The 12,463-nt window shown below is 48.7% G+C and overlaps 1 protein-coding gene across 8 annotated transcripts in view; it reads right to left on the bottom strand.

Moving 5' to 3' along the window:
• The window catches only part of Cux1 (cut like homeobox 1), a 331,747-nt gene that overhangs the window by 246,483 nt on the left and 72,801 nt on the right, over positions 1-12,463 (bottom strand). For all 8 annotated transcript variants that reach the window (XM_051161265.1, XM_051161266.1, XM_051161260.1 and 5 more), the window contains exon 2: positions 1,855-1,965. In XM_051161265.1, the coding sequence (XP_051017222.1) occupies positions 1,855-1,965 (111 nt within the window). The remainder of the gene's footprint in view (positions 1-1,854; positions 1,966-12,463) is intronic.

Genomic DNA, 12,463 nt, shown 5'->3' with positions numbered 1-12,463 from the left:
CCATACGGCACGGGGGTAAAGGCCTATGATGGTTAAGGGCTTGCCATGCTTGTAGTCCTGTATTCGATCCCCAGCACCAAGTAAACTAAGTGTGTAAGTGTATGCCTACAATCTCAGCACAGTTGGGAACTGGAGGCAAGAGGATCAGAAATCCAACAACATTCTCAGCTACATACTGAGGTTTGGGCCAGCCTGGGTTTCATGAGATCTGTTCTCAAAATTATGTATTTTTTAAAAATTCCATAGGAAATAAAGCTTTCATAAGAAACCTTTTACTTACAAAGTAATTGCAATCTATAATAACTACAATTTTTAGATTAACAAAATATAACCAATACTGCTAAATGCCCATGAATTTACTGACCTAGTGACATAAGGCTACAATTTTAAAAGTTAAATGATTGCATGGTTTAATTATCAGAAATGACCAATGTCACAAAGATATCTAGATGTAACCTTACTGCTGCCAGACCCATGCCTTCTACTTACCTGGGACTCCACACACATGACTACAGCTCCTTCCCTACTATGTGCCATCATAGACTCCCATCTCTCCCCGCTGTGCATCCCAGAGGACATTAACTGAACCTCCATCTCAGCTTTCATCTAAACTCTGGCCTTAACATCCTTTGAAGGTGTCTAATAGAAGATGCACACTTTAGTCAGTTGTGGTGATGCACTCAGGAGGACTGTGGGTCTGAGAGCTAGCCTAGGCTATACAGGGAGATGTTCTCTCAAACAATAAAAGGAAACAATAACTGAAAGATCCAGGTAATGGGGATGCACCTCCACTAGCAGAACACTTGCCTGGCATGCACGACGCTCCTGGATTCCATCGGCGGCGGCGGCGGCACATACACTTAAGATGGTGGTGCACACCTTTACTCCCTACACTTGAAAAGTGTGGGAAGGGCCAGACTGCATAGAAAGGAGAAGGCTGGCTGAGTGCCAGCATCAGCCTCTGTTTCCTGACTGTGGCATGGACCAGATGCCCCGAGCTCCTGCTGCCATGCCTTCCCCTCAGACTGCGGGCCTAGGTAAACCCTTCCTTTCCTAAGCAGCTCTCATCAGGCATTTTGTCATGGAAGTGAAAAGTCACTAATATAACTCCCAACACATTCATAAAAGAGAAGCCCATACTCTAGAGAGTACATGCCCACTGCCCCAACAAGCTGTGTAAGAAACACAGAGCTACAGCCAGGTGTGGTGGCACACACCTATAATCACAGCACTCGGGAGATTCACTGTGAGTTCAAGGCCAGCCTGATCTACAAAGCAAGTCCAGGACAGCCAGTGCTACACAGAGGAACTGTGATTCAAGAAAAAGAAAGGAAGGAAGGAAGGAAGGAAGGAAGGAAGGAAGGAAGGAAGGAAGGAAGGAAGGAAGGGAGGGAGGAAGGGAGGAAGGAAGGAAAAAACCCCCACAGAGGTACAACAAAGCCCATAGCAGAGGAAGTAAGATTTTACCAGAAATATTGGTGCAATGTCATCTTTGAACACACTGCTGCCTGGCATCATAAAAGCCAACATGAAGCTCACTGGCCCACAATGGTCCCAAAAGACTTCAGTTCACACAATCCTGACCTGAGGTTAGAACAGAGCATGGGTCTGGCACGGCTCATGTGCCCAGCCTATGCAATGTGTGTACTTGGTATCAACAGATGTCTTACTGATTCTAACAACCTGTCCACTGCCGCAGCCCCTGGCCTGAGTGGGGCTGGAGGCATACACATAAGAAGCAGGCATCTTGCCATGCAACGTCTCTGGAGAACTAAGAAATATCTCAGTAAGTGTTGTAAAATTTCTCAGGCGTCACAGACCCCTTTTGAAGACTCTGACACAGTCCCAGCTCACCTCTGGAGTGTTCTTCTTGAATTCTCGGCTCTGCTCAATGAGCCGCTTTCTCGACTGTTCACTCTCATCTTGCCTGTTTGCCAATACTGTTGCAGTAGCATCAAGTTCTCTCTGTGGGGAGAGCCGGAAAGGAGAAGCAAGATTATAATTTGTAGTTTCTACCAGAAGGGGTCATGTGTCTATTGGGCTTGAACAAAGAGTAGAGACCCTGGGAATTGATTCGTGGGCAGAAAGTAAGACTCCAGGACAATGTTAAGGACCATAAGCACAATGCATTCCCCCAACACCAGTCCCGTAGACACTAGCTGGAGACAGCAAACTTGCTCAGCACCGGTGAGGATTCCTGCCCATGGTCACATACATAGAAAGGCTCCCTGCAGAACCACAGCTCTCCAGGCCATTCTCCTGAGTTCTGACGCTCTTGCCAACACAGCGTTTCCACCAGTGGGACTCTACATGGCTGGTCTTCTACAATGTGGACCTGAGACTCCAGGCAACAACAGCTAGTTTGTTTTCACTCACCAAATATTTCCTAGAAACTTAACTCTAGGCCAGGCATCCCAATTGGAACCATTAACCTATTAGTTTGCAAGAGGGACCGTTAAAAAGCAAATTCCAAGAATATCTATTTCCATTATCCTATAAGCTTTTCAGAGACAAAGCTCACCAAGCACCCCACATGTCCTGGAGTCTGAGGCCCCCCTGGGTAAATCCCCAGAAGACTGGCCAGGTCTGAGCGCTCTGCTCTGAACAGCAATCAGTCCCATACAGTGTCAGGGAACCTGTGCCCTAGCCCTGAAGACTCTGGGAGGAGCTGCCATGAGGAGCTGCCCAGAGCAGCCCACAGCAGATGGGCCCAGGATGGAGCTCCAGGCTCACAGCAGGTACACAGGCCATGTGGCTGTCCACTGAATGGCCTGCTGTCTCCTGTGCTAAGTCAAGTAAATTCAGTTACTGAACAGACTGAGCAGAACGCTCTGTGTAGCATTAGTGACTGTTATATGTGACTCCTCCAGCCATAGCAGGTCCCACCACCCTGCTTCTGGGAGAACTAAAGGGCCAGGAAGGCCACCAGAATCTACCCACCTCCTGAGACAATTCATGACCACCCCCCCAGACACGGTCTCATGTACCCCAGGGCAGCCTCAGACTCTCTATAAAGCTGATGACCTTGGATTCCTAATCCTACAGGCCTGAATTATGCCGTTCTAGGGGCAGAACCCAGGACTTCACACACTTTATACTGAGTTATATCCCTAATCCCCCAGAAACTTTACAAGTCTCAAGAGGAGGTGTGCAACTCACTTCCCCAGAGCTAGAGGCGCTCACGTAATACTGGGGAAGGGTGAGTATAAGGGGGCTGGTGGGCAGTATAGGGTGTCCATCCCTCAGAAGACTTCCCCAGCTGCCTACCACCTGAGAGAGGCTGGGACAGGAAATGAAGTAAGGGGGATGTGCTGAGAATAACCTTTCCTTTCTGGTCCTCCTGCCTCCTCTTCTGGAGGACTGGAGCCACAGGCACGAGCTACCGCACTATGTACCATGAGAAGGAACCTTGGGCTTCCTGAGCACTAGGCACTCTATGGACTGGACAACACTCCCAGCCTTCTGCTTCCTTTTTAGTGGCAACAACCCAGTGGGCCAGAAAGCCATCCTGGGTGACGCTTCCCTGGTACCATGATGGCATGGCTCCTGGCCAGACAAGATGACAGAGAGCTGGAACAACCAACCAGCACACTGTCAACTTAGAAATCTCAAGACAGTTTAAATGTGGAGAGGGGAACTGTGAGGTGGGGAGAGGCCCTCATGCCACACTCTTCCCTTTAGTATTTCTTGGCATTCAAACAAATCCGGGGTGAGCAAATCCAAAGGAATACTGTGGGCTAGCATTCAAGAACAGATGTCAAAGCTACTGCAGAAAAGAGGGAAACACTGGGCGTTTTGATAGACCACATTTGAAAGTCATCCCAGAGAAGAGGAGGCAGGGGAAAAAGAGCAACCGCCACCAACGTAGGGAAGTGGGATGGAGAGAGAGGCAAGCAAGCAGCCACAGATAACGCAGAAGGCTTGCAAAAATATAAACAATCTGGCAAGAAGGAGGACTTGCACGGCTATATTTAAGCAGCAGAAGAAGTTATAACGGGAGACTTGGAGAAGGGCGGAAAAAAGCCAATATTGAAATATGACAGGAACGGGAGAAGTTGATGTTTCCTTCCAGACACACACACACACACACACACACACACACACACACACACACACACACACGCAACTTGGAGAAATGGAAAACCAGTGCTGGCTGCTTTTTCAACAGGGATCCTGCTGCCTGTCATGAAGAAGTCTGGGTCTCCAGCTATAGAACAAGTGGCATATCCTGGCTTCTTCAAGCCAGTGGGGTGTTGCATGCTGAGGGAACTTGAGGGGTTCCAGCCTTCCCAGTTAGTGGGCACAACATTTTGGGGGATGAAGTAGGAGCAGAGGGTTGATGTGCATGGCGGCATATCCCTGTAATCCCAACACTCAAGAGGTGGAGGCAGAAAGATCAGAAGTTCAAGGTCATTTCCAGCTTCATATCAAGTTTGAAAACAGCCTAGTCTTCATGAGCCTATGGCTCAAAGAACTAAACAAAAAGCCAGTGACGTGGCTCAGTGTAGAGCTCTTGCCTAACACGAATGAAGCTCTGAGTTCCACCCCAGGACGAAACTAAGGTTACAAAGGAAGTCCAGTCAGTAAAGCAACTGACTTGTAAGCACAAGGCCCTGAGGTAGATCTCAACATCCACGTAAAAGCCACGTGTAAGCCACCATTAGAGAGGAAATGGAGGTCCCTGGAACTTACTGACCATCCAGCTTACAAAACAACTCCCACTGTAAGGAGAAGCTCTCAAGAAAGACTGAGATAGATGGCACCTGTCGGGAAACAGCAGCGCTTGTCTTCTGGCATCCACAGACATGTGTACAGAGAGGCAGTAAGATAAGGGTCACACACACACACACACACACACACACACACACACACACACGGACATGGGTCAGACTCCCATTTATCCCTTCGATTCTGAGGCCTCTCCCCAGACAGGTCAGATAACTTGAGTGGACCAGGAGGCCTGTGAACAGGAACCCACCTCCAGAATTACAATTCAAAGCCAGCTCACCTAGGGCCACTTGCTGCTGGCAGTCAGGGACTCTATGGGGTTCCCTCACTCCTTTTCCCAATCTTGCTGACATATGTGAATCAACACGGGGAGCCAACATGGGTCTCCAAATTTAATACCACGCTGCCTCCTGCCACCAGAGAAACAGATTGACATAGTGAGCAAGAGACTGAGCCTTCCGCCAACGTGAGGAGCTCCCACTGCTCCAGATAGGACTGGTCACATTTTTAGGGCTCAAAGCCTTAGGCTGAATTGCTTCCCAAAAAATTTCAAACCCCACCAAATCTGGTGTGGTATGGTGTGGTGTGGTGTGGTGTGTGTGTGTGTGTGTCCATGTGTGTGTGTCCACACATGGAGGCCAGAGATTGATGGCAGGAACTTTCCTCAATCACTCTTACCTCATTGTTTGAGACAGGGTCCCTCACTGAACCTGAAGCTCATAGATTCAGTGAGACTGGGTAGCTAATGAGCTCCAGGAATCCACCCACTGGATGGAGTGCAGACATGCACTGCTGTGCCTAGCTTTCATCATGGGCACTGAAGCGCCAAATTCAGGCCCTCATGCTTTAGCATCGCGAGCTTGACTGACTGGGCCCTCCCCCCGGCCCCCACCACATCCTTATGAAGGAGAATACGACCTGCATTCTCAAACTCCAGAGACAAAAAGGAGGGAGTAGACAGCTATAAAACGCAAGGCTAATACCGTTTTATTATCTACTGAGCCTGTCTATTCTCAAAGTGTCAACTACAATGACGTACTAATAAGAGAATCTAATGTGCTGAGAGGAAGGGGAGATGAGGGGCCAAAATACAGAATCATCAGCCCATGAGTCACAGGTCACATGGAAACAGGAACACTGACAATCCCCACATCTGATCGGCATTAAGATGCAAAAAAGGGAAAACCCTGGAACCAGCGTAACTGCCTGCGAACAGCATTATTTGGCATAGCCACCAATGGATGGCTCTGGTGGATTTAAAATCAGGAAAAAAATGTCTTACATCGACCCAAAAATGCTATGTGGGACAGTATGGTCATTAAGCATAGTCAAAATCAGCAAATTGCCCAGCAGTGCTTACACTTTAAAAAGACTATCTCTCCACATGCGAGTCAGACTCAGAAAGAAACAGAAGAAACCTGAATTGTGTTTGCTCTCGGGAACCAGTGAGGAAGGGACTTACTCTGAGGTGTGTGCTCTGGCTGTTTCTTGGAATAACAGGAATGTATTAATTTTTAACATCCTGCCATTCGGGTACAACAGCACAGGCCTTTAGTTCCAGCTACTTGGCAATTTGAAACAGGAGGATCACTTCAATTTAGGAATTCAAGGCCAGCTTCAGCAACATAGCAAAAGTCACTTCTGGAGGTGTGGCCTGTCATTAGGACACTTGCCTACAATCCCCCAGTGAGGGGCTGGAGGTGTGGCCTGTCATTAGGACACTTGCCTACAATCCCCCAGTGAGGGGCTGGAGGTGTGGCCTGCCATTAGGACACTTGCCTACAATCCCCCAGTGAGGGGCTGGGGGTGTGGCCTGTCATTAGGACACTTGCCTACAATCCCCCAGTGAGGGGCTGGGGGTGTGGCCTGTCATTAGGACACTTGCCTACAATCCTCCAGTGAGGGGCTGGGGGTGTGGCCTGTCATTAGGACACTCGCCTACATTCCCTCAGTGAGGGGCTGGGGCTCAGCAGCAGAGCATTGGCCTAACATGTAGGAGGCCTTGGGTTCCATCCCTAGCAATAGAGAAAGGAGGTGAGAGGAGCCATCTTTGGTCAAACAGTTACATCGTATATAGTGTACCCACTAGCCGTTCACAAGAAAACACCCAGCCCAGGCAGAAATTCCTGATCCTAGGTTGACCCTAGGTCCTAGATTGACAGGGCTGGCAGTACACACATGAACTCAGAAACTGACACATCCAACAGGGTGGAAAGCACTAAATAGGTCACTGAGAAGTACCTAAGCATTGTGCCCTGAACTATAGGGCTATTTTATCTCCATTTCTGACACATTCTTAAAAGGTCCCTAAGAGTTCCAAATGAAGATGCACTTAAAAGAAGACAAACCAAAGACTACCATGTTGGTCTATCTTAAACCAACTGGGGATAAGCATGGTAGTGTATACCTGTCATCCCAGCACCTTGAAGGCCTAGACAGGAGGACTGAGGGTTGGAGCCAGCCTGGGCTAAATAGGAAGCCTGTCCAAAAAAAAGAAAAGAAAAAAGAGAAGGAAGGAAAGAAGGCGGGAAAGAGAAGAAAATTACATGGTAGAAGATGTTTAAAATACATCTTAATGGCTGCTGTTAAAGTGGCTCAGCAGGTAAAGGCACTTGCAGCCAAACCTGGCAATCTTGAGTTTGATTTCTTGGACCCATAAAGTGGGAAGAACCAATTTCTACAAGTTGTCCACTGAACTCCATAAACATGGCATGGCATGGCATGGCATGGCATGGCATGGCGCGTGCACACACACACACACACACGCACACACACACACACACACACACACACACACACACACACACACGAGTAAGTGAAAATGGAATATTTTAAATGAGTCTTGAGACTACCAATGATGACTTTGAAATTGCTCACCCTAAAAGCAGATCTCTTTTTTTTCTCTTGCTATAATAAGAATGTGCCTGCAGGGCACCCCACTTCTGCTGAGGCTCTCTCTTCCTCAACGGCACAGGAGCAGGCCTTTATATGCCATTGGCCAGGCTTTCCACTGGGTCAGTCTCCTTAGACCTGCAAGGAGTGTCCACTGTTACTTCAGCCTTTTGGCAAGCCAGAATCAGTGCCTCTAACTGGAGGGAGGGAGGGAGGGAAGGAGGGAGGGAGGGAGGGAGGGAGGGAGGGACGGGAGTTGGTTCTCTCCATCCTGTGTGTTGTGTGGACTGACTGAACTGAATCATTAGTCTTGCTTGCAAGCACCTTTACCTTGCGGACCCAACCCTACCTTTAATCTGAGAACTGATTTCAGATGACATCCCCTTAGAGACTGCTTGCCAAACACCCAAACAGCTCCAGCCTACAGAGAGACTGTCAATGGCATCAATGCAAGTTAGAACTGAGCTGCTATGTACACAGAGACAAGCCTCCATAACTACTACACAGGCAGTTCTCCCATACTTTAGCTCCCACCTTTGTTTGGACTAATAGAAGGTGCTCCAGTACAAAGGAGTGATGACTCGGGGCTCAGCCACCCACCAAATTCCCGCTACCTCTCCTAACCCCCCCTCAAAAATCTTTGGCTGGGCTTAGAGTTGTGGCTCATAGAGTTTTTCCCCAGTAAGGGGCTAAGAACATAGTCAGCAGTTACAAGGCCTGTGGAAAATTCCCCAGGGGCTGGGGACTGGGGACTCTGGCCTAGAATCCACCAGTGAGGAGCCAGGGATGTGGCTGGACAGTAGAATGCATGGCCAGCAGTGTGAGGCCCTGGGTTCCAGCCCCAGCACTGAAAAATTAATGGATGGACGAATGAATGAGAAGTCCTTCAATCAGTGGCTTGGGGAAACCCTGGACAGGAACTTGGGCTCTTCCCTCCCACAGCCTGTGGTAGCTGTGGTCAGCTGGTGTCCCCTCTCGGGAGATTAATTAGGATAATGCATCTCAAGTTCAGGGCACAGTAACCGTTACATCAAGGTTAATTTCTCTTTACTAGTGAAGCCACACGCTTGGCCTCAGCCCTGAATTCATTCTGCCACCAGCATCCTAGACCAGGGTAGGAACTCTGGAGACTGTCAGATAAACCAGAAGGCGTGCAAACTGAGGGGACTGCTGTCTAGCAAAGAAAAAGAGACAGGCAGAAAAGATTGACAAGACAGAAGGAAGCATGCTGGGGGAGAAAGCCAGGGGAAAGAGCAAATCCTTCTGAAGGAAAGCCACCTAAGTTTCTGTGCAGGGCCTCCATCTTCGTTGGGGCTAGGGCACAGATGTGCTAAGTGTTCGTTCTTTCAGGGCTCACCCTGAACTGTGCTCTATGTGGCAGAACACAGACAGCTTCAGAGACACTGGGAACCTTGTCACTGGCACCCAGGGCCAGTAGTGGACACGAAGTCCCATCTAGGGAGCAGCAGCCAGCCAGGCTTCCATACAGAAGGGGCCAAAGGGGCTGTGAGGACAGCAGGTGTGTCTCTGTTTATTCAATGGGAAGTATTAAAATGACCTCCCTAAATATGTACACCCATAGGAATCAAGTTATCCATTACACACACACACACACACACACACACACACACACACACACACACACACACCACACACACACACCTGCTTACACAGGCTCAGGATTTCTGTAGAAAGCTTTATAGGTGCAAAACCTCTTACAATAGAGAAAGGTATGGAGTGACACCTCTGAGGATTAGGGAGCCCCTATGTGGAAGCCACAGTACTACAGAATCAGGCTGACTGCCAATGGACCCTAAAGGCATCTGGCAGTGGTAAAGACAGGATAGTTGGAAAGGAGACGCACACCAGAACAGCCTTGCCAATATCCACCTGTCCCAGTAAATGTTGGGACAGGCTGGTAGGGGCTGGGCTGGTAATCAACACGAAGCAACAAAGGGAAAGAGACAAATGGAGCTGAAAGGCAGGCCTCAGAGGGACCACAGCGCTGGGGGTATAGGCCCACATACGGAGTTTCAAGGCTAGACGGAGTGATACAGGAATTCCTGTCACATCAGAAGAGGGAATGGTTGGAGGTGGCTTGGCAGCTCTTGTTGCTCTTCCAGACAACTTGATTCCCAGGACCCACATCGGATGGCTCGCAACTGCCTCTAACTCCAGGTCCAAAGGATCCAATGTCCTCTTCAGTTTCCACAGGCACCCACACCCACTCACCCACCCATGGGAAGGGGGCATGGAGATACACAAAAGTAAAAATAAAATCTTTAAGAAGAGGAAAAAACCATACTGTTTTCCAATTAAGGGAACAAAAAGAAAAAAAGGGGGGCAAAGTGGGCATGTGCACAAGAAAGTCCTTGCCAGTTTATGATCGCCCTAGGGACCTGGGGGAGGTGGAGGGGGAGCAAGAACTCTATGTTTTAAGCCATGATGAGCATCTTTGTGTGCAACATTTGGCCACTCATCCCCCTTAAAATTAAGGTCAAACAAGAAGAATAAAAACTCCTCACACGATCTGACTGCACACAGTAGCTAGACTTACACCGTGTTTACCTCATATCAATGACACACCCTCCTCAGCAAAACCAGAGTAAATAAGAAAGGATGATGTGGGCTCAGTGGGTAAAGGTGCTTGCTGCTAAGCCTGATGACCTAAGCTCAATCCCCAGGTTTTACAGTCACGAACCAACCCCACAAAGTTGTCATTGAACCTCCAAATGCATAGAACACAGACAGGCATACACAGTGCACTAACACAATAAATAATAAATAAGTAAATGTAAAAAACATTTCTTTAAACTTCAGAAAGTATAATTTGTGGAGTCCAAATTCCAGGAGGAAACACCACCTTGCCTTGTAGGGAACCGCACTGAATTTCAGCACTAGAACCACTCTGAATGCATAGACCTCGCGCTTGCCGGCGGCCTGCAGCAAACCACCTCACCTGGAGATGGGCACAGTGGCCTGCAGCTCCTCCTGGAGAAGGTAGGAAGTTCTACTGAGACGCTCCACGGTCTTAGAGGTGTTTGTATGGCTGTTACCCCTGCTCCCCTGGGCCCTACAGACATTTGCAGAGCAGCAGTGAGCCTCAAACTTGGTAAAAGTGGTACTGCATGCTCCAGGCTGTGGAGCATTCAGGTGGTAGTGTTGGCTGCATGTGATCGTTAGTGTTAACTGTCACCCTGACAAAAATCTAAAATTGCCCAGGAGATGGGCCTCTCCGTGTGCATGCTCGGGACATCTTGATTGCATTAACTGCGGTGGAGAGGCCAGCACTACTCCCTGGCTGCCGTCCTGGAAGGGAGCTGAGCAGCACATGCATTCATTGATCTCCGGCCTCACTAGGGACGGGATGAGACCAGCTACTTCAAGCTCCTCTGTCCTGACTTCCGTGCCTTGAGCTGTGAGTTAAAATAAAGCCTTTCCTCCCTTTCAATTGTTTTTACAAGGGTATATTATCACAGCAATAGAAAAAGAAAGCAAGGCACCATGAAAGCATGAGGATCTGACTCTGCTCTTCAGAACCCATGTTCTTTTTTTTTTTTTTTTTAATATTTTATTTAATGTTTAATTTATGTGCACTGGTGTGAGGGTGTCAGATCTTAGAGGTACAGACAGTTGTGAGCTGCCATGTGGGTACTGGGAATTGAACCCGGGTCCTTTGAAAGAGCAGGCAGTAATCTTAACCACTGAGCCATCTCTCCAGCCCCAGAACCCATGTTCTTTTAGCAGCAGTCATAGTGGGATATGCTTGTAGTCCCACTCTGAGGAGACAGAGACAGGAAGATCCCTAGGGCTAGCCAGGCTAGCCTATTCTGTGAGCTCTGGGACATAAGACCTTCTGTGAATTCCTTGAGAAATTTCAACAGAGACCCCGGATTTGGAGGGGTTTGGGTTTGCTTTTCACCCTATCGCAACACCCCCGCCACACACACACACCTTGCAAAAATAAACCGCAGCTGTATCTGACAAGCGTTGCACCACGTACAATACCTGATAGACTCTTAGACAGTGAGACGCGAGAGACAGCATCCCAGAGTGAATAATGAAATATACGGAACCTCAGACAGCAGGCGTTCTAAGAACAGCCAGTGTCAGGCAGGGAGGGGAAGGTGGCCTTTCAAGCCGCACAGAAGAGCATGGGTTACAGGTCAAGTGGGCAGTACAAATTGCCTGGGACTGGACTGCTTCTGAAATGTCCACTCATACACTGTGTTCTCTGGGCACAAATGCCACAGCCTGACTTCTGTCTTCAGACTCTTGGCTCCAAACAGGTGTCACCTTCCTCTTCTCTCTGCCCCTCACCAGCACACCAGCCCTCTACAATGCCACCCAAAGCTGGATCTTAATGTCTGATGGTCTCTGTCTGTCTGTCTGTCTGTCTGGAGATCAGTTAGTTTCTCCTCAGGTGGTCTTGTGCCTGGGTTAAAGAAGAAATGTCCCCCTCACTACTGGCCGGGTCCAGTGTACCTTCCTTCCTGTGTTCCCCAGACCATAGCACCCACCGCCTCCCAGCAGGACCCAGCTTTGAGATGAACCTGAGGGAGAAGAGGCCATAGTGCTTCACTATTCTGCTCTCTGATAAGGAAACAGACTCCATACACATTCGACCAGTTAGTGCTAACAACTGTCTGCAAGATGCTCCCTCCAGGCTCCCTCCACATGGGCCATTCGGAGTTCTTTTTATACTCAATAATACATTGTGAAACAAATTTGGTATGTTACTCAGAGTCGCTGATATGACATGCTGCCCACATCGATCACACAGTGCACTTCAGTGCCCATTTAAAGATCAGAGGAGGGTTTGGGATGTAGCTCAGCTGGTAGA

Source organism: Acomys russatus, chromosome 19, assembly GCF_903995435.1.
Source record: "Acomys russatus chromosome 19, mAcoRus1.1, whole genome shotgun sequence".
NCBI classification, from domain to species: Eukaryota; Metazoa; Chordata; class Mammalia; order Rodentia; family Muridae; genus Acomys; species Acomys russatus.
Note: the sequence above shows the minus strand (reverse complement) of the source record. Positions and strands in the feature narration are given on the sequence as shown.